Source organism: Bicyclus anynana, chromosome 2, assembly GCF_947172395.1.
Source record: "Bicyclus anynana chromosome 2, ilBicAnyn1.1, whole genome shotgun sequence".
NCBI lineage: Eukaryota > Metazoa > Arthropoda > Insecta > Lepidoptera > Nymphalidae > Bicyclus > Bicyclus anynana.
The window spans coordinates 19,277,943-19,299,539 of record NC_069084.1 but is presented as its reverse complement, the minus strand read 5'-3'; the positions used below and the strand labels follow the sequence as shown (position 1 = coordinate 19,299,539).

Genomic DNA, 21,597 nt, shown 5'->3' with positions numbered 1-21,597 from the left:
AGCGCGGTGTGGCGGGACAAGCGGCCGGCGCCTGAAGGTAAACCTAAATTAAATGTAGGTACAAAATGCTACAACTTTGGATGCTTTTTAATTTTTTTTTTCTTTCACATGAGAAAAAGGCAAAGGTATTACAGAATATTACAGAATATTATGAATGTCCCATGTCTTCAAATCTCGCTCTATTCGCAACTCAATAAAAATTAAAAAAAAAAAGGAACGCATTCCACAGACAAGAACGCTAAGAACGCTGCATTTCATTCCAATTTAAAGTTTTTTATTTATTTTTCAAAACAATCAGGGCCTTACCTTTTTAACATTGTAATTAGAAGTATCTAATCTATGCTAGTCCGAACTAGAACTTAGGCCTAGTTACGCAATGTGTTTATATGTTGTGTAAAATTTACGCATGTGTGTATGGACACAGAATATATTTAATGCATTGACATTGACAATTCGATGGTATCTATGATTTATTGGTGTTAAATATTTTCAATGTGTGAGTTTACCTCGTCCTTCTCAGAAAACGGCAGCAATGCAATGTTGTTGATGAGTTTTGGTACGAAATAGGTCCTTTTATTATTGGTCTGAGATTGTAGTCGGTGATCGTCTGTGGTTGAGATCTTTGACTTTGTCTACTTGTCTCTATCAACACTTACTCTTTGTTCATTGACTTGTCTCCATTATTGTGTACATATTGTGAACATACTCTTTGGTACTTTGACGGCTACTATGGGTATAGCATTTTAGTGTCCAATAAAAATATTTGTTGCAACAATAACATTTCTTATAAATATTACTTATTAAATAATTTTAAAAATAGTATAATGTGTTTAAGTTACAATAATACTGTTAAAAATGTGATAAAAGTGCGTCTACTGAACTAATTCAAAATATCTGGGTTCTGGAATTTATTTTGCTAAGATGGCGCCCTCTAGTTCATAAACTGTCAACTATCCGCGTGTCGTCCATGTTCCGAATGTGGTGTGACTTATTTTTGTTTTGTATTAATTTTCACAATAGTGATTATAAATGTGGAACGATACGAGATGTGTTGTACGATATAGTGCATAGTCGCTCCGGCTGAATGGATCCCTACGTCGGGTGGTATCAGCCCGAGCAGGAAGGACCCGCGAAGCGCTTATGGCTTCGTATCTGGGAAACGCAAAGTGAAACAGACAAAATGAACCTCAAAAACCTAGAGAATTCTAACCCTAACGTGAATAAAGCACCGGACTTTATACCTCTAAGCGAAGTGAACGGTGAAAGTAGGAATAATAATTACTTCAATCCGACGCGGAGGAAAGCCAACGATAACCGCGCATCTACGTTTAACCTGAACCAAAACCACGATGCGCTCATAGGCGAGTACGGGGGCTGCCCTTGGCGGGTGCCCAACTACAACTACAAGCCCGGGATACTCGGGTGAGTGGACCGGCCGTAGCACACGGCTCGCCTTAGCACACTACTTTTTGGTTATTATGGTCGATTCATCAAAAACGTTTTCCACGCATAAATCACATTAGTTGAAAAGTAAAAATAAGTAGTATTTGTAGTCTATAGCCAAGTCAAACAAGTTGCAAGTTAATATTAATGTAACGCTACCTTCTCAGAAGCAAAGTGTATATTGAAGTAAAGTTAAGTTGTTTATTGGTAATATGATTAAAGTTCTTTGTAAAGATACAGTAAATAGTTAATGTTGTACAGCACAAGATAACAGCCTCATCATATCAGTTACAACAATATTATATCACTGTGTTGCATGGTTATCAGTCATTTGCATAAACTGAATGCTTCCAGTAGTGTAAACATTAACCAGCTGTTTTCTGTTACTATATGGCGCAAAGCCAAAACTACAATCAATTTATATAGGTTTTAATTTAACATTAGCATTATTTTCCATTTTATATGTATTGCCGCGACCCACCCCTGCTTTGCACAGGTTCTTTGTAAACACTAACTACAAGATATCTTTCTGGCACACACTGCGCCCACCGACTGCTGCCAATCGGCAGAACCTGCAGCTGTTGTGCCTCCACTTTTTAACATAATTTCTATACTATATGTATGTACTTTTACACAATTAACATGTGACAAATTACTCATGTAACATGGATCAAAATATCTATTGCTGAAAACTGCATTAAAATCTGTTGAATACTTTAAAAGATAAGCAAACGTCCAGCGGAAGTGACTTCGTTTTATACTATGTCATGATGTTCAAGAATTTTTCTTTAACCATAATAAATGTATATTAAAAATAATTATTTTTGAAGGTTTCTGATAATGTTTCATTATGCTCCTGACATAAACAAAACATTAAAAGATTTTTTCATTACAGGACATACTGACTTTCCTTAAGACTTTAATTTGGGACAGCCTGTAGTTTGCTTAATATATTAAAAACAGTAAAGAATCACAGAATTAGGTAGAGCTGAACTAAAACACATTGATTTTTAAAATATAGATATGTTTATCTGTACTTAAATAAGACTCGAGTAGAATGGTTATGAAAATAATTCATCCCTCAAACCTAAAGCTGCTTTTAAATATTGTCAGTTTGTTCATGGTACCATTTGTTAATGTAGAAAAGCGAAGAAGAAAGCAAATAGAAGAGTGAACCCAATACTGAAAAGATGCTCACAAATTCTTGTTTATGTGAAACTGGGATTTTTCTGAAAAAAACTATGAATATGTATGCCTTAATCCTTCTGTGGTTTTCTTTCTGCCACGCAATGGACCCTGTAGTCCTGCACCCGCTCAGTGAATAATAAATATTTTTATGTTCAGTTACATCTGTCAGTGATCAGTCGCTTGATTATGAACTGAATATAATAATAATAATATAATTAATTTATTCATTTGAAGCAAGCTTACACACAGTTACAGCTTAAATATGATTAACTCTGATACTTTCTCCCATTATAATTAGGTGTCATGAAAATTTATATAGTTTTATAGTAGTTGTAGCTACTAATTTATAAGCAGACATATTATTTCCAATCCAATGGAATGCTAAGATATTTGTATGTGTTCCTCTTAATAATTTTTATAACTACTTACGTAATTAATAATTATTTTAATACTTGTAAAAACAAATAAAATGTGCGCGAATGATAAGGTTTGTGTTTTTGTACTATGTACATTCAGAGCCCAAAAAAAAAGAGGCTTTTTGTAATTATTTGAGGCTGATGATAATTTTGTTGTTACAAGACTTGTTTAACTAACCTCTGAAAACTGCTAATTAATTAATTGCTTTCCTATTGGCACAGGATATATTTTATTAATTTTGTGTATTATTTCGTTTGTCATACCATTTATATTTTTATCTTTTCCAACAGCTGTTAATCAATAAAAAGCTCATTGGCAGCTGTATGACATACACGGCCTGTTTATTGTCATTAGCTTATGTATGAAGGTCCACTGCATATATTTAGAGTTTAGGCCCAGGCTAAAAAGCTTGTTTTTTTAATTTTTTATGTCTTTACTATCAGATGTTAATAATTATCACCTTAAACCAAAATGCAAGCCTAAATTGCTCTCAGATGCATTAAGTTTTAACAACACCAACTTTCTTAACTTACTGTAAAAGGCCGAGTGTTGCTGTGGATTTATTTTCACAACTGGAAAATATTTTGGATTTTACCAATTGCTTTGGTGAATTATTATTCGATTATAAAGTCTGCACTATATACATAACCATAAATTTGGAATTCACATGCAATTATGCCTAAAGTGTGCCAGTACCCTATTTCGGTATGGCTCTTTTAATGATATGGCTAGGCAGGGAGAACAACACGAGCAGAGGAGGGGAGTGTTAATCGATTGTCAGGGATTTCCTTAACAGACATTACATTTACATATTCCCTACATCTAGATCACAAGTCCTGGATTTTGCTCTGAGATTTTCTCTACCACGTGATGGACCTGACACCCGCACGGTAAATCCATGGATTGCTAAGATATTGGTCATAAAAAGGGCTCTTGCCACCATAAATATTCCCTCAGCCTTCAGGAGTAAGGCCGGATGATGGCAAGAGACCTGATGGATTGATGCTGGTTCCCTGGAAAATGTGGCAGGGCCTAATATTGGATGCTACATGCGTTGACACATTAGCGTCTCATATCAGGGAGACAGAATCAAGACTGGGAGGTTTAATGAATTAAAGTTATCCCCCGAAGCTCACAAATCCACATTCGAACAGCATGGTGGGTCTAAAACTCATATCCTCTCTCCTATTAGGCCTGGCGCGTTGTTATATATTGATAATGATAAAATTTAGAGGAATTTTACTGAATATCTGGCAGAACTAAAAAACCAAACAGTTCACAGCCCACCCAATGATAGAGCCATGTCACTGAAGGAGTAAAGCAACAAGTCATTAAACACGTGCTACCTGCGGAGAGTTTATAGTTCATCTTGAGCTGTATGCGCGGCGCAGTGTTACCAGTTCACTTCTAAAATAGATGGAATTTGACCCAGTAGTGGTCGGCGCGGCGTCCTTGCGAGCGGTGCGCGGGTTCGCTTCCCGCGCGACTCAAAGCGAATTTGGAAATATCGGAACAAGGATCTGTTTGGCTGCAGAGGCCATTGCTGCGGCTCTGTACTTAGTTACCTTGCAACAGTACAGATTAAAAAAAAAGATTTTAAAAATGTGTTTCAACTTTGCTGACGCTCCTCTGGTTTACATACCCAAGCTGACGTGAAACGGAATACCTATTTTACTATACATTAGACAAAGATAGAAAAAAACTTTTTAATTTTCGGACATGACGATAAGCACACGTGCACTGTATCCCTTCTGTGATACTACGATGGACGGTGTCACAGACCGGACCGCGGTCTAGAGATCGCTTTCATCGCACACGCTGAGAGCCCTGGATGTCCTTCTGACTTTAAATTTTAGCAAGTAATAGATAGAATGGATAAAATCGACGTATCCATAAATATCAATCATGTTGCGAAATTGTTATAATTTAGGATCGTTTGAGTGTACAAATGTCGCCTAGGTTTAGTCGGTGGCTAGACGCGACCGGGCGGCCTCCGTGCGCCTGCGCCTGCGTGTTGTGTACACTGACGTGTGCTGGAAAGTGAGCCTTGAACCTGAGTAGGTTTAAGGCTATATGTTTTACTTTGATTTGTTAGGGTGAGACTAAACGTAACTATAGTTCAAGTTCTCAAAAAGTTATTAGAGTGCAAATTATTAGTCGGCTGGAGAGTAGCTTCCATCTGAAACCCAATTTATATGTACTAATATTAGGAAAACTAAACATAAAATGTAGTAGTACCTAATCATAGGAGATAGGAAATACGATAACAAAGTAATAATAATCTTTATATACTTACTCTTTGTTTCGATGTAAGCAGTGGCGTGCAGAATTCATAATGAACCTGGATTATACAATCAATTTAAGTTTAGTACAATTTGTTACGTACAGTGCTTACCCTAGTGAAACATCTTGTGCACGCCTGTGGGTAGTACCGCGCGTGTTGTAGACAGCGGCGGGTCGTATTAAATTCCGGGCGGCGGTGAAAGGTTCACGCGCTAGGCCGCCCGCTCGCTGCGACATTCCTTTGAAGGTGATTCGGTTCTAGCTACGAGTGTGTGGTCCCGGAGACCCGCGCCTCAACTGTTGCGGCAGCTGGTGCAGCGGTCTGTGCGACCAGTTCGTATACGGTCTCACTCAGGCAACAAGTTGTTACAAAGGTGCCAATTAAGATTATACTATAAGGTTGCCGATTTGTACTAAAAAATGTATACGCTTACCCTCATTATTTGCTGCCATTTAAGTTGTAATCGGCAGTTCATTTATGCCTTTACGATAGAACCCCAGTTTGTTGTGTAGGTCTAAGATCGACACACGGCGACCGATAGCGGCGGAGATTCGAAGATATCGCTCTCTTTCATTGCCTTGGGACAAACTAGGAGCTAGGACTGGGGCTACTCCGTTGGTATTGGGCTACAATATGGTTTTGCTCTCCATAAGAGAGCAAGGTCCGGTGAGTGCGGAAGAAATCGAGGGTTTCTAACTGCAACAACCGCTCCTGTAGAGTTGCAACAGTTTCTGGTGCAGAGTGAGGTCTCGCGGTGTCACTGACGAGGAGCAAGAATGGTGAAGCGATTCATGAGACGGGGCTGTTCCACCAGCTTGCAATGAGTCAATATCTTAGATACACCAGGTTGCTGATTCCTGGATAGTTACACTCGGATCGTCTTCCATCGTCTCTTTCAATTCAGCGCTATTCACCTGTCTTCCATGGTTCGTTTTGCAAGTCGCATCTGTCCTGTGAAAATAGTTTCACTCGAAAGTCTCACACCATAGGTTTTTAGGTCAATTTAGCATCTCTTATTACGACAACGGCAATTACCTATATACACCCGTATTAATAATTTATTAGCCGTTTTAGACACGTCAAGTGTTCAGATTCCGGCGCGGTGTTTCTTATCTTATCTTGACTCAACTAATGCTCTAGCACCAGTCTACAGTTCCCAAAACGAGAAATTGTTGCATGCAAATTACAATTTATCGATACAGTCATTTGGCTAAATAAAAGTCGTCCAGTTGCTACAGTCACAGTGAATCCTTCTGTAGCTCTGCATTCTTATATCAAAGTTACAAGTTACGTGTTCAATTTGATTTGATTTTTGTATTTCCTTTGCAGGCTCCATGAAGAGATCGAGCACTTCTACATGTACATGTCGCCGTCGGAGACGGAGCACTTGGTGCGCTCCACGGTGGTGAACAGGATCCGCGGCGCCATCCTGTCGCTGTGGCCGCAGGCGCGCGTCGAGGTGTTCGGCTCCTTCCGCACCGGCCTCTACCTGCCCACCAGCGACATCGACCTCGTCGTCATAGGTGAGCTGGTGAACAGGATCCGCGGCGCCATCCTGTCGAGGTGTTCGGCTCCTTGTGAGCTACTTCTATATGAAATTGTTACCATTGATTTTCTTAGTAATTTTTTCTTAGAATCGGCTGCAGGTAGCAGTAGGCGTCTTTAACAAGATTAAAATAGCGCCGTCTTGACAAGAACTGCGCTTTGATCGTAACACACATATTTTTAAAACGATGTCAGCTTTTCATATGTTAAGCTAATATAGGGGTGACTTCAAAGTATTTTCCGTTACTTTAGAAAATAAGGTGAACAAGACGCATCGAAAGAGCTGCTCAGCTCGCTTACAATTAAGAAACAAAACTCTTTATTGATGGAAACGCATGCTTATTTACGAAGGGAGTTCTCGGTATAGGCATGAAATAATAAGAAGAACATTCTAAATTATATTTATTTTTCTATGTAGTTGCCCATAACCTCAATACATTTATTTCATCTGGTAACTTTACTACATTTCTAAAAAATAATTTCTTCTTTGCCTAAAAAATGTCGCCTTCAACTCTTCATCGTCGGAAAAATGCTTACCACGAAGATCTTTCTTAAGGTTTGGGAAGAAAAAGTAATCACTGGGGGCTAGGTCCGGGCTATAGGCTGGATGAGTCATTTCTTCAAATCCACAATCCCTCACAGCAGCCTTGGCAACGCGCCCCATGTGAACAGGCGCAAGCACAAGCAGGACACCTGTGGTCATATTTCTACGTCTTTTTTCCTCCTTCTTCGGGTGGTCTGTTTCTTTTTTATGGCACTACATGGACTCTTGTCTACTCTCAGGATCGTAGTGATGAACCCACGTTTCATCACCAGTAACTATCCGGTCAAAAACGCTATACGGATTTTCACAACAGAGCTCCAAAAACTCCTTACAGCATTCACCCATCTTGCACTGACATTTGACAGATTCAGATGCTCATGAACAATAGTGTGATTGGTATTGACGGATAGCGTAATCCTTTCTGCTAATATTTTTTTTCTAAAACGCCTATAATAATTTCATTTTCATTCTAATACGGGCATCTTCGAGTACAAGTTTCTCAATAATTTTCACATTTTGTTCAGCAGTGGCACTAACCGGCGCACCGGGACGGGTGCGTTTGAGGTACAAAGAGCTGATTGGCAGACTGCGCCACATAATGATGTAACTTTACTGCACCCTTGTGGCGCATGGACACATGATGCGGGTGTCGAGTGCCGGCTCGACCATGTCATGTGTCGACGAGATGTAGTACACGTCGGCGGTCGGTCTACTGGTGCAGCTCAATGAGAAGCTCTGTAAGGTCGGGCGGCGTTATCTTGCGCGCAGTCTATTTCGGGAGCGGGCGCCGACACACCTAGCTCGTTTAGCGCATACAATATTTATGTTAATATTTGGCGACCTCTCGAGCGTGGCGACCTTGTGATGGCAGTTCTGCACTTCGTTCCCTGGTCGTTTTGACTTTAAGCTCTAAAATATGGTATAGTAGGACATTATTACTGTATTAAAGCGTTAAGGGTTGATGCCGCTTGCGCATACAATAAATTTAATTAAAATAGGGTATATGGTTGCCTTTTATATCATACACGTAAGTAATATTTCAGCATCTTTTCCTATAAGATCCCACTGAAGAAATCTTACCCTACTTCATTGAGAAAGTAGCTGTAATTATATAGATCTGAACAACAGAAGGTCAACCTTGTCCGTAAAAACAAGGGATTCTCGTACCATAAGATATGTTGTTTGTCCCGTGTTCGAGTAGGCGTGGGATGTAGCCTGCAGACATCAGCGTGCCGCGGTGAGTCAGCCGCGCGCGCCGCTCGTCTTCAATCATGCGCGCGCGCTCTGAGCGTTGACGCAGACGGGGCGGCGCGCGGCCGGCGGCGGCGCGGCGTTACATCGCTGATACGAGTGAATCAGAACGACGAAACGATCCCTTAAAGTGGGATGACAGTTACGGGAAAATCTATCATAGTATGATTGCGGTTTGAAAATTGTATATTACTTGTCTTTTTGTTTTCTAATGCTTCTGCTAGAGATTGAGATTGCTGTTGTTATATGACAGGACTCGCAAGTCGTCGCAAGTTGGTTTTGTTTAGTTAATGAAAAACTACAGGACCTTGGTTTTACATCTTGTACTAGAGATCTCTGCAGCTTCAAACCTCGGTAACAAATATCACATGGAATTTACATTGTCGCGAAATGTATTTACACCGATATGTACACGAAGTAACAGTGTGACAAAATAGGTCACACAGCTGAGTTGAGAGGATACTCCTCTCCTCTAACTCGAAGGAACTCATCCTTCGAGTTAGAGGATACTCCTCTGGACGAGTCCCTGACGTCGCCACGCCGCGCTCACGCACTGTGCTGATTGCGGACGCGCCGTGTCTGTTGCCGGCCCAGTAGTGACTAGAGTGCGTGCAAGATAAGTATGCGCGCGACTGGCGTCGCAATTATGTTGCCCGCTTTAGTTATCTCTTTTACCCGGCAAGAGATAGAGATAGACGACAAGATGGCGATTTTTGTTTAGTTCCGATTTAGACCACGCGCAAACTTATCGTGCGCGCACTTTAGTGACTAGTGCACCAGAGGCACGGGTGTGCGAACTGCTCCCGCGGGATGGTCGCGTCTAGCTCGCATGCTCTTGGTCTCGACAGCTGGTTGTGTCATTCATTTTATTTATTTATTGAAAACATGACAACGTACAGGTACAGAAGTTGTAAATTAGAACAAAGACTAGTTAAGTAGGTCACAGGTGACGTGTTAGGTGCGCGGTCAAACAGACCCAAGTACGAGCACTAATTAGTAATATATTCAGACTCGATAATCGTGATTAGCGGATTCCAAAAGCTGAATCGTGAAAATATAGATAACATAAAAGAAACTATGTAGATTGTAGGTATTGTAAAACTTTTAGTTTCTGGAGAACAAAGTTATCGATTTGCATTTCTGTAAATTACATACTTTTTATAAACAGCGATGAATGCTGTTTTTTTGATTTGGATTTTCGCTCGGAAACTGTTTTTGTCCTGTCACTGTTTGACGTGGAATTCGCAATAAAAGTAGGTTACAATTTTTGCAATAAAGTTACCGTATGATTTTCAAATAAGTCAAATAATTAACTCCATTTTAAAGAAAACCCGCAAAAATAAAGAACCTCACGCTCAATGATACCGCTTGTCAAAATGTATAAAAATTGGCCAAAGTCGTTGGCATTGGTAGCAGTCTTACTTTATGGAACTTTCGCAGTGGTTATAGGGAGGTTATACTCGTGGGTATGCAATATTATCTTATTGCGCTGATTGTATATGTAAATTGATTTAAATTGCAAATCAAAGCATTTACTTTTGCACTGGCTATTGTCCTAGTTGCATTTTTTTTTGTTCAGAACAGCTTTTCCTGTCTAGATCGATTGTAGATTCTTATAAAATCGCTAAAATGACGTAGAATTACAGCAAACAATATTGGGACGATGTCTTCAATCTTCGAAATTTAAAATCTGAGAGGATGGTAGGAAGGTTTCACGAACTCTCGTATTACTGTCACGAGGATAGTCGGCGGCACGCACTAGTACCGTAGGCTCCCTAATGGACCTCAGCAGCGTCGCCGGCTCGAGCGAGCGTAGAAGCATCGCCTGATGGGGCCCGAAGGCAGAAGCTGGGTAGCTACATAGGGGGAACGACTCTATAAGTGCTCCTCTGAGACTCCGATCCGATCCGGAGGACCGATCGGGAAGGGTGTCTTGGCCTGTATCAGTCCGGGTGCCCCCGGGATCGTGAATCGAGGTCCCCGATGTCTGATCGTCACCACGTCCGATATCGGGGACGCTGTATAGCACGTGTTTGTGTTGTTTGGGAAGCATTGTCGTTCGTTATGTCATCGTCAGGGTCGAAAATGATGTTTTTTGGCGTCTAGATCTACAATCAGCGTTGTAATCGGGAACATGTGTGACATAATGCCGCGCCTAATGTCAAGTGAACAGCGTGGGGAATGTTGTTTACTGCCACTGCTAACAATTCGTCGTGCGCGCGGCGGCGGCGGCGGCGCGGGGATACCCACATTATCTTTATTACTGAAAATCCCAGCTTTATTCGTTTTAAAAACCCAACATTTGGACGATAAGGCTTTGTTTCCAAATACCGTACTTCCTTGAAACTAGTGGACAACAGGTCAAACCACGAGTTGAATGTTGAAATTAAACAAAACACATCTCACTCTCTCTACGAGACGATGAGTTTATCTATTTTCTACATCGATCTATCAAAAGGTGGATGCACAATCAGCGACCAAAAAACGTCCCCACTCAATGAGTGCCAAACACAACTTCTTGGCACTCAATTCAAGAAGTCGCATTTGCAAATTCAACCTTAAACTCAATTCTTAGATAAGGTTGGATATGCTCTGAATTTGGGATTTTATTGAATATTGGACTATATTTAAAGGCCTTTAGGTTTAATTTTCTTTACTGATAATTCTGAAACTGTCAAACAAAATTGGCTAGTTTTTAAGTGAAATTTTCTACATGATTGTGCGTTCTTTTATTATAAGAGGTCAATGAATTTCTAATTAAAATTATATTTTTAGGAATGTTTAACATTACGTAATCGTTTCCTCCGTCGCAATGATCCAGTGTTATTTGACCTTACGTCTTAGGTTCGTACCTTGACTAGTGCGAAGCATTAAATTGGTTTTCTTACCAATTTTATAATTACGAAATTACGATTTCGCCTGTACACTGTGCATGCATTAAGGAGTTTTATTATATTTACTGGACAGCTCGCGTTGGTATGACGCTGTTCTCATAACAAGGTGTTATGTGTGCTCTGACCTTATACCTGCCATCACGCGTTGGATGTGCATATAGTCTCCAGCCCCTGTTCTAACAGGAGAGTGGAGAGCTCGAGTGAGTGTAAGCTATTCAAGTGAGTGACGATGAGGTGTCCGTGTGTGCAGGCCAGTGGGAGAAGCTGCCGCTGTGGACGCTGGAGCGCGAGCTGGTGGTGCAGGACATCGCGGAGAAGGAGAGCATCAAGGTGCTGGAGAAGGCCACCGTGCCCATCGTCAAGATGACGGACAAGTACTCCGACGTCAAGGTACCGCCGTTTGATTTCTGCCTCATTCCTTAACTTAGCTTGTAATTCTTACACGAGGCTTGTGAGTGGACGTCCCTCAGCTGATTATGATGATGAATAGGTCGATGAGTTGTTAAAAATCTTAAAGGTCCTCGGTTCGAACTCCGCCTAATTCACTATTGGAATACTCCTAGTAAAGATTTTAATTAGCTTAATTGTGGAGATTTTGTTATTTATGGAGATTTTGCGCATACAGATTACTTCTGTTCTTAGTTTTGCGTTCTTACAATGCACGAAAATAAGCAAAAAAATATAGTTTGAAAGGCTGTACTGCGAGGCTAACCCACATTAAATGATAAATTCTTACGAATTAGCCAGCTCAGTGTAGAGCAGTGAAATGAAATGAATATCCCACAGAAGTTGTGTTCAGACTGATGTAGCGCGCGTTGTGTTGTGTTGCAGGTGGACATCTCCTTCAACATGAGCAGCGGCGTCAAGAGCGCCGAGCTCATCAAGCAGTTCAAGGTCAGTAGCGACACGCGCCCGCTGCAGGGTCGGGTACAGGCGTCATCATAGAGGGGACAGACAGACAGACAGCTGACGTGGGCGCGAGCCGGCGTGTTAGCTCAAGTGCCGCGCGCCAAGGTCGGGCCAGGGCTGGCTGACTAGATATTACTACTCCATATAATGTTGTCCATACATTATTATATATTCAAACTAGCCAACACTTTGTCCGGAAATTTTTATTTAAGGGTGAAGTTTGGGAAATTCTTATTTAGCAAATGTCTGCGTTATAATAACAATATTGAGCTGAGTGTTGATAAATCAATCGGTAACTGTGGCTGCAGTGTCTCCAACAAATAACACCCTTTTGGGGATCTCGGAAAAGTGCAGTAGTATCAGTCAATATCGTTGACCGTGAGTAACGTTGGCGGCCGGCAGTCGTCGGCACCCTGCGCGGGCGCGTCGGCGCGCCGGCAGGCTGCAGTCGGCAACCTGCGCGGGCGCGTCGGCGCGCCGGCAGATACTACTGCTGATAACAGAAACTCTAAAGTCCGTTACGATACACGAGTAACTTCTTACGTTATCACACTTTGCCATAAATTATTAACTAATACAATTTTTTTTAAAAAGTCCATTACATTAGGTTTACTTGTTTCAAAGTTATGCTGCCACTAACAGACACGACAAACTTGTAACACCGCTCTGTTTCCGATATCCTTCACTTAGCAGATGTATTGCACTTGTGTTCGAGTCAAGATTGAGTAGCCAAGTTACGACAGTTAGGACAGGTCGCAGCTTCCGACCGAGCGTACGTGTTCGATTGACGATGTCGTCGTGTCCCGGCAGGACAAGTACCCGGTGCTGTCGCGGCTGGTGATGGTGCTGAAGCAGTTCCTGCTGCAGCGCGACCTCAACGAGGTGTTCACGGGCGGCATCTCCTCCTACTCGCTCATCCTCATGTGCATCAGCTTCCTGCAGCTGCACCCGCGGCCCGAGCGCCTGCGCCAGCCGCACAACCTGGGCGTGCTGCTGGTGGAGTTCTTCGAGCTGTACGGGCGCAAGTTCAACTACGTGAAGACGGCCATCCGCGTCAAGAACGGCGGCTCGTACGTGGCCAAGGACGAGCTGCAGAAGGAGATGAGCGACGGGCACCGGCCCTCGCTGCTGTGCATCGAGGACCCGCTCACGCCCGGCAACGACATCGGCCGCTCCAGCTACGGCGCCATCCAGGTGAAGCGCGCCTTCGACTACGGCTTCGTGGTGCTGCAGCGCGCCGTGGCGCCGCACTGCGCGCTGCTGGCGCGCCACAGCGTGCTGGGCCGCGTGCTGCGCGTCACGGACCACGTGCTGCAGTACCGCCGCTGGGTGCGCGACACCTTCGAGCCCTTCTTCTTCCCGCGCCGCGCGCCCGCCGGCCGCAGCCGCTCGCCCTCGCCGCCGCCCACGCCCACGCCCTCGCCCAGCGGCAGCGAGCGCGACTGGTCCGACGCGCCGCCGCTGTCGGCGCTGCAGTGCTCCTCGCCCACGCCGCGCCGCGTGTCGGCGCACCAGAGCCTCATCATCCACCACATCACCAGCGACTCGCACTTCAACAACATCCCGTCGGGCGTCATGGCGCGCCCGCAGCCGCGCGCCGCCCGCCCGCGCCGCGCGCCCGCCTCGCCGCCCGCGCCGCGCGCCCGCGCCGACGCGCGCCACCGGAAGCGCCGCCACTTCGCGCAGCCGCGATGATGCCGGTGCCGCACGCCAGCCCGACAACACATTTGCTGATGATGACTCGCTCACACTTTGAACTGGACGAGTCGTGGTGTTGATGGGCCCATTCAACACTGAGCTCGCACGCAAAGTGTACTGAACATTCAATTCATTTTTGTGCATACCCTTGACTAACATGTGCTGCACATGCACATCCCACTGTAGTGACCTTAACGAGAACAAATTGTAGAGGTAAACAAACCAACTGCCAGGTCTATCGCTTATTATGCAGGGCTATGGCTTTGACGACCTCCGTGGCGCAGTGGTGTGCGCGGTGGATTTACAAGACAGAGGTCCTGGGTTCGATCCCCGGCTGGGCAGACTGAGATTTTCTTAATTTGTCCAGGTCTGGCTGGTGGGAGGCTTCGGCCGTGGCTAGTTACCACCCTACCGGCAATGACGTACGCCAAGCGATTTAGCGTTCCGGTACGATGCCGTGAAGAAACCGAAAGGAGTGTGGATTTTCATCCTCCTCCTAACAAGTTAGCCCGCTTCCATCTTAGACTGCATCATCACTTACCATCAGGTGAGATTGTAGTCAAGGGCTAACTTGTAAAGAATAAAAAAAAATGTAATCTTTACTTACATTAATTTTTCAAAAAAAATGTATATTTTGGAAATACAGTTTTTAAATGATAACAATATCTTGAAACAAGATTAAATTTAAAATAAAATTATGAAAAACGGAATAAAGCGATCGTATAACATAATAATTACAAGGGTTTTAAAATTCTTGAATGTATATATTTATTTATTCTATTTATCTTGGAATCCTCGCTTTGCCTACCCTATCAGTAAATAATTATATATAATACCATTTCATAAAATAAATTAAATATAATAAAATACACATCTATAAAATCTCTCATTATCTGTTTTGACCTTAAGCATTGAAACCGAGAGCAGTGCAGCAGATAGCAAACAAATAAGATAGAAAGAGATGACATATTTTGTTGGTTCCGTCGTCCGTCGTTTTGTTTGTTTATCTCTAGAATTTCTTCTCGTTGAAACTTGAATTTAGTTTACACGACGCTACCGTCTGCAGCACACTCGGGCCCACTGTGTGTCTATACTATTATTATAAGGCTGAAATGTTTGTTTGGTTGCATGCGCTAATCTCAGGAACTACTGGTCCGATTCAAAAAATTTTTTCAGTGTTAGATAGCTCATTTATCGAGGAAGGCTATAAGCTACTTATTATCCCCGTATTCTTACGGGAACGGGAACCACGCGGGTGAAACCGCGCGGCGTCGGCTAGTTTGATATAAGACTAGAATATTTCGTTGTTCGATAGTGTGTGCAACAGTCACAGTACGGTAATGCTGATTATTTCAAGTTATCCAGACTATTGTAATATTGGGACTTGAAGTATTTTATCGTTTTTAATACTTTAACTTCTTTTATGTTATGATAATGCTGCTCGACAAGTTCACATTCAACATATTGTTGTTGTATGTGCATCAACGTACTATATGTGATGTGCATAATGTCACACGTGAGAATGACTTGCGGTTACAGCAGACCAGCTGACCTATTCACTATTTTAGACTACATTATCAACCTATTAAAATAAACGTCAAATCAATTGAGAAATGTCGTCTATCTACTGTATGATATCCACCAGTAGGCACCGGATGACATTTGTTACATAAAATCTAAATTACGTATTTGTCAAGTAGCATACGTCGAAGTTAGTGAATTAGCCTGCTGGTTTCAAACGGAACAGAAATGCACAAACTAATGCAATGGATCAGAAATGCGATCGTGACATGATTTTTATCATTTGTTGATAGTTTTGTTTGTATTGTTGGCAGAGCTTTTACAACTTGGCTCTGTAAGTACCACTTTTTTGATGCTTTACCTTCCCATTAATGACAAAGAAATATAAAAACGCATTTAAGTTCGTCGAGGAGGAATGATCACTACATTACTGATTATTGTAAATGGTTTCCGTTGAAAGCTCGTCAACAAATACGTTATTTAACATTCTGTTACAAAACGTATTTAGTTGTAATTGTTTTAGAATTCGCAAATTCCTCAGACTACAGCCGAGTTAGGAAATTATAAAATCCTAGTGATCCGAGCTGGGCATTGAACCCAGGAGCTCTGTGATAGTTTATATAACAAACGTGTCGCCCCACTTGTGCTGTCGCTGTTTCCTCTTGATACAATCAACTGCCCCCGTGACGTAGAGGCGAGCACCCATGATGTGACAGTTTCTACTCTAAAATCACTAACTAAAAGTCAAACACGTTTTATGTTGTTCAACATGTTATTGCGAATGTTTTTAAGTTGTCAAAAATTTGTCCATTTTTTTGCGAATATCGAGCGAATTAGCATAATAACTGTAAACTCAAACTTTGTGAGTGACTGTGAATGTTATAGGCTGTTTAATTCCGATTGTGAAACGTATTCCCAATGTAAACGAAAATGGTAACTATGGAGTAAAGCCGTCGGCTTTCTGCTATAGTGTTTTTGTGATAGCATGGGTACGGTGACAGTTCGTTTCACTCTTGAAAGTTTGCCACGATTCACGATAATAGTACGTATTATGAACGTCATACAGGCGTCTGTCACCGTACCCATGCTATCTGAAAAACACTTTAGTTCTTTTATAATGGGGATGATGACTAGCTTTGAATATATTGATATGACACATTCGGGTAAATAAGATCAATGTTAACTAATTTATACATAAAAGGCAAAGATTGTCTGGATATATAAATCCCTGTAGCTCCGAAAGTAATGATCGCAGATACCCTGTTACTTTTACATAATTGCTTTACTATTAGCATACTCCTAATTTATATACGATTTAAAAAACTGTCATCATCCCTATTGCAGTTTGCCTCCAAACACTTCTCCAAATTGGTTACGAGCTTTCGGGCTAACGACTACAAGTTCCTCACTCATACTCCGAAGCAAACAAGTTGTATGTATATTGTATACCTAGCATTCTACACATTTGCACAAATGTTTGTGTAACATCTTTCAAGTTGAGATTTTCCGACTAAAAACTGACTGAAATGTGGGCCCCGGGCTTTGGGAGTTTCGCAGCGTTTGTAGAGTAACGAAGGTCTGGCCACACAGGCCCTTGGAGCATTCTGTAACACGCATAATGAGCGAGTGCGTTGAGCTGGTACAACCAGAACTTGTTGCCGGATATTTGCGTTACTACACTTTGTCTCGACTCTACGTACATTCTACGATATTTATATGCGGGCTGCGACATATTTAATTCTACAAATTAAATATGTCGCATATAAAAAAATACTGACTTTAAAATTTAAAATATTTTTCCAATTGATTATACATTCAGAGGCACAATTGTTCGCCCACTTTAATATGACGCGAGTGTACTAAAGTGGGCGGATAATTGTGCCTCTGAGTATATTTTTAATAAATTTTAAGATGCGACCGAAAAGACACCGGTACGCGCGTGGGATCTCTGTTCCTGTGAGCTTTTATTTTACGATATTTTATGGAAATGTTAGCAAATTTAATATTTTGCAATTATCGAGGGCACGTTTTGATGGTATTTCGGGGTCAATGAATTGTTTAGCATAACTAAAATGATATCTTAAATTATTACAAATAATTATATTTTAGAATAAGTTTTTGAAGTGCTGAAGGCTGATTATTTTACCGTTACTTTTATTAAATCACAATTTAGTTTTACCTGTATGTACCATAGGCCCGCACCTTGTTTGTACAATTGTAAACAGACGGTTGTTGACCGCGACACGACCTTAGGGCGCACTCCCACCTGTGCGCGTGGAAGTGGACGGACGCACGTGCGTGACCTTCGTTGTTTTACCTCAGTTATATAAGTTATATCTAAATGCATACATATAATTATGATTGGTTTAAATTTGGATAGCAATTTGTGTTTGCTCAAATAACCTTTACGTGCCGCGTAGAACTAAGGTTGCAAACCTGAGTTCAGTCGTTTAAATGCGCTTTGCGAAATGCAAATGTTTTTGATAGTAAAGCAATAAAATAAAGGTTACACTGCCATGGCTGTTATAATCTGATGTAATAATTATTATTATTATTGTAGCGAGTAGGTGCCTCATTTAAAAATAAATAAATTATTGTAATAGTATTTGAAAGTGTAATTGTAAGAGTTTCCACTATTCCAGTAGTAAGGAACAGATGAGTGATTATAGTTTTGCAAAAGGCGAGTGAACGGCAACAATATAATACATAATGTATAGTGCCTGTATTGTAAATATTCACTACGTTTTGGCTAAAGTGAAGTACAATAGCTCTAATAAATTTGTTATTCTAGCACTGTAGAGGCGTCGCTCCTACCACTGCGCACGGGAATTTGGCTCACATTTTAAAATAAGGAGCGATCATACATATGCGGCGCTTCCAGTGAGACGGACACGGCGCGGGTCCGTGCGCGGCGATGGGTCGACGCCTTTACGTATCGGGACGCTTACGAGCTGGAACAGTACGAGTTACAGTGAGAGGTGACATTGCCTTCGTCTAGTCTAATGTTAGTGACATAGCTGTGTATCGATAAGGCAAACAAAATAGACATATTGTGACTAACGTGTATACTCGCCCTTTATTTTCGATAAAAATAATGTAATACTATGTATTAATAAAATAAAAAAAAAACAAAAACATGAAAATATTGAACCTAACGAGTGCAAGTAAAGTTACTGTACGATATCACTTGATGTAAACCTGCGCTGAGCGGCGAGCAAGCGATTTAGTATGTATTATGGCCCCGATGATGTTTCACAATTAGCATATATGTTACCGGCAATGTGTAAATCCGGCATTCTATACAATGCCTGGGCAATGTATGAAATACCTTAAACGTGTAGGCAATGTATGAAATATTGATTTTATACATTTTCTAGGTATTGTATTGTAACTGATGCTCAGTCAGTAACGTATGTACGACGAGCGCAGACGAGGGGGTGACGTACGGATGGGCAGTGCGTAGTTTTGTGTAGTGTCCACTCCACGCATTTTGTGTATTAGCCGTACCGCTAGAGTGTTTTTGTGAAGCGCGAAGCCAGAAGCTCGTGAATGAACGGGCGACGACCAGTCTTCTGGCGCATCCATTTTGAATACATGAGTTTTGAGAAAATATTCGCTAAAAAGTCATAAATCTTGTGTTGAGAGTAATAATTGTATGATTTAAACCTGTATATAATTCACACACAATTCTTTTATAAATTTTCTATACAATTGAGACCAACATTGCCAAAATCTTTTCTTTGTACACATTGCCGGCGGAGCAGTAGGTAATTTATACAATCCCTAGGCAATTATACATATCCAGAACGCCCCAGGTATTTTATACATTACGCAGGCATTGTATAGAATAACTGAATTATACACATTGTTGGTGACATATACATTGTGATGTAATAACATAAATATACGAAGGTTGTCGAGGCTCATAGTACTAAAAACATCTTAATATCATGTTAATAGATAGAAATGGCGTGTAGTGGCAGGCGTCCACAGACCACAGATCCGCATCGTTCGTATCGCTATCGGATGCATCGCGTCAAACGGATTTTAGTAGTATAGAAAGTCATACAAGTGCGTCCACTGATCCGCATTGTGCGGATCGCATCGATCGGATTTTATCTACTATTAAAAACATACATACAGCCGAACGTACAACCTCCTCTTTTTTGGAAGTCGGTTAAAAATATATTTATTTACACTTAATGCATTTTTTTACATTTTATTCGCCTTTTACGCAGTAAGATAGATAGTGATAGCGGATACACGCTATAACGTAGACTATATTTTTTTTAATTAAACATTTTTTTTTTAGATTTTGGTGTTTAAAAGTTATTTTTCAATCTAGTAGAACGATAATGAACTATTAAGACAGTTAAAAAAAAATGACAACTAGTCTATTGTGTCTACTGTTTACATAAAGCTCTCTTTCGTCTCATTACAACGGAATAGAGAGCGATAGTTATGATATCTCTTACGTTGCGAGATCGATATGTAGACAAATATCGCGTTGTCTGTTGGCGTGTCTTAGACCTTCATATCGGTGAAGTTCGAACTCTATAGTTTCGGAGTGAAACACGCCATTTCTTTGCACTTTGCAATTGTACGTTGTACGTTGCAACATTTCCTGAGGATGCTCCGGTTTCGGGCTGAAACGTGCGTAGAGAGTATTTTGTCGGACCTGGGTGACGTCGTCGCATGGGTTCGTCGGCTTTTCGTGGGTAATAGTAGAATAAATAAATTATATATTGATGATGAAATTCCGCAAAGTAACGCCTGCTTCTATCCAACACGCCATTTCTGTTGCTTTGTTATTAAGGTTGTTGTACGTCGGTGTGACTTGTGAGGTCGATCAGTTGCTTGCCGCCGGCGCCGGCGACTGTAGCGCATAGGGTATATGTCTGCTGATGTACATAAATACGGTCATACGTAGGAGTTGTACATACCTGTACATAGCATGTAAATACACTCAGATATATTATATATTTAATATTAATATAAAGTTTGATTTAAAGAGAAGTTTTAAAATAAAATGAATTTGAAAAATACAAAAAAATATTAATAAATAAATACATACTGAGTATGAAGTGGAAAACCAGACGATGACTTTTATTTTGTTGAAACCTTACTACTGCATCAGCAGCTGTTGTGTATGGGAATCGAACCCACAGCAGCAGGGTCTAGGGTCTTTTTTTTCAAAAACTTCCCGGATCTAAAAAGTTGGAAGTGTTACGAGTACATCGCCGTGTCGCCGAGAGCAAGTGCAGCAGTCTGTTTTTTTTTTTTATTATTATTTACAAGATAGCCCTTGACTACAATCTCACCTAATGGTAAATGATGATGCAGTCTAAGATGGAAGCGGGCTAACTTGTTAGGAGATGGATGAAAATCCACACCTCTTTCGGTTTCTACACGGCATCGTACCGGAACGCTAAGTCCCACCAGCCAGACCGGGACTAATTAAGGAAACCTCAATCGGCCCAGCCGGGATCGAACCCAGGACCTCCGTTTTGTAAATCCAACGCGCATACCACTGCGCCACGGAGGCCATCAAAACATCTGAGAGTGAAGTCGCATGCTTCCGGTGCGGCGCCGTACCGCACCATATACGTTTTGCCGCATCACTCTACATGTGGTATGCGGCGCCGTTGCAAAAAGTGTGCCTGCGGTGCGGCGCCGGCACGCACCGTCTGGTATATCATTGATTTTTATATGCAGGTCGCACAACGACACCGCTCTGGCGCCGCGCGCTGTGGCTTCACCCTGAAAGCGATCGTTACAGAGTTATGCGTGTAAACCCAAAATCCAAATCGTTTCTATTGTATATTGCGAGAGGCTCGACTGTGCGGAGACCACGTACCAGCAAATGCAGAAACGCGACAACGTGATCAACTAGTGCATACCTA

General features: G+C 41.7%; 1 protein-coding gene across 1 annotated transcript; it reads left to right on the top strand.

Annotated features, from left to right (window-relative positions):
- The first annotated feature begins 696 nt into the window (after positions 1-696).
- Positions 697-20,791, top strand: LOC112049868 (non-canonical poly(A) RNA polymerase protein Trf4-1). Its single transcript, XM_024087910.2, has 5 exons — positions 697-1,422; positions 6,662-6,855; positions 11,817-11,956; positions 12,398-12,460; positions 13,286-20,791. The coding sequence occupies exons 1-5, from the start codon at positions 1,085-1,087 to the stop codon at positions 14,168-14,170; spliced, it is 1,620 nt and encodes a 539-aa protein (XP_023943678.1). The 5' UTR covers positions 697-1,084; the 3' UTR covers positions 14,171-20,791.
- The last annotated feature ends 806 nt before the right edge of the window (positions 20,792-21,597 follow it).

Excerpts from the sequence above, each read along its gene's own strand:
- LOC112049868 (XM_024087910.2), top strand. The coding sequence starts at position 1,085 with ATGGATCCCTACGTCGGGTGGTATCAGCCCGAGCAGGAAGGACCCGCG. Across the intron at positions 11,957-12,397 it reads ACAAGTACTCCGACGTCAAG|GTGGACATCTCCTTCAACAT; the intron begins GTACCGCCGTTT and ends GTTGTGTTGCAG. Across the intron at positions 12,461-13,285 it reads AGCTCATCAAGCAGTTCAAG|GACAAGTACCCGGTGCTGTC; the intron begins GTCAGTAGCGAC and ends GTGTCCCGGCAG.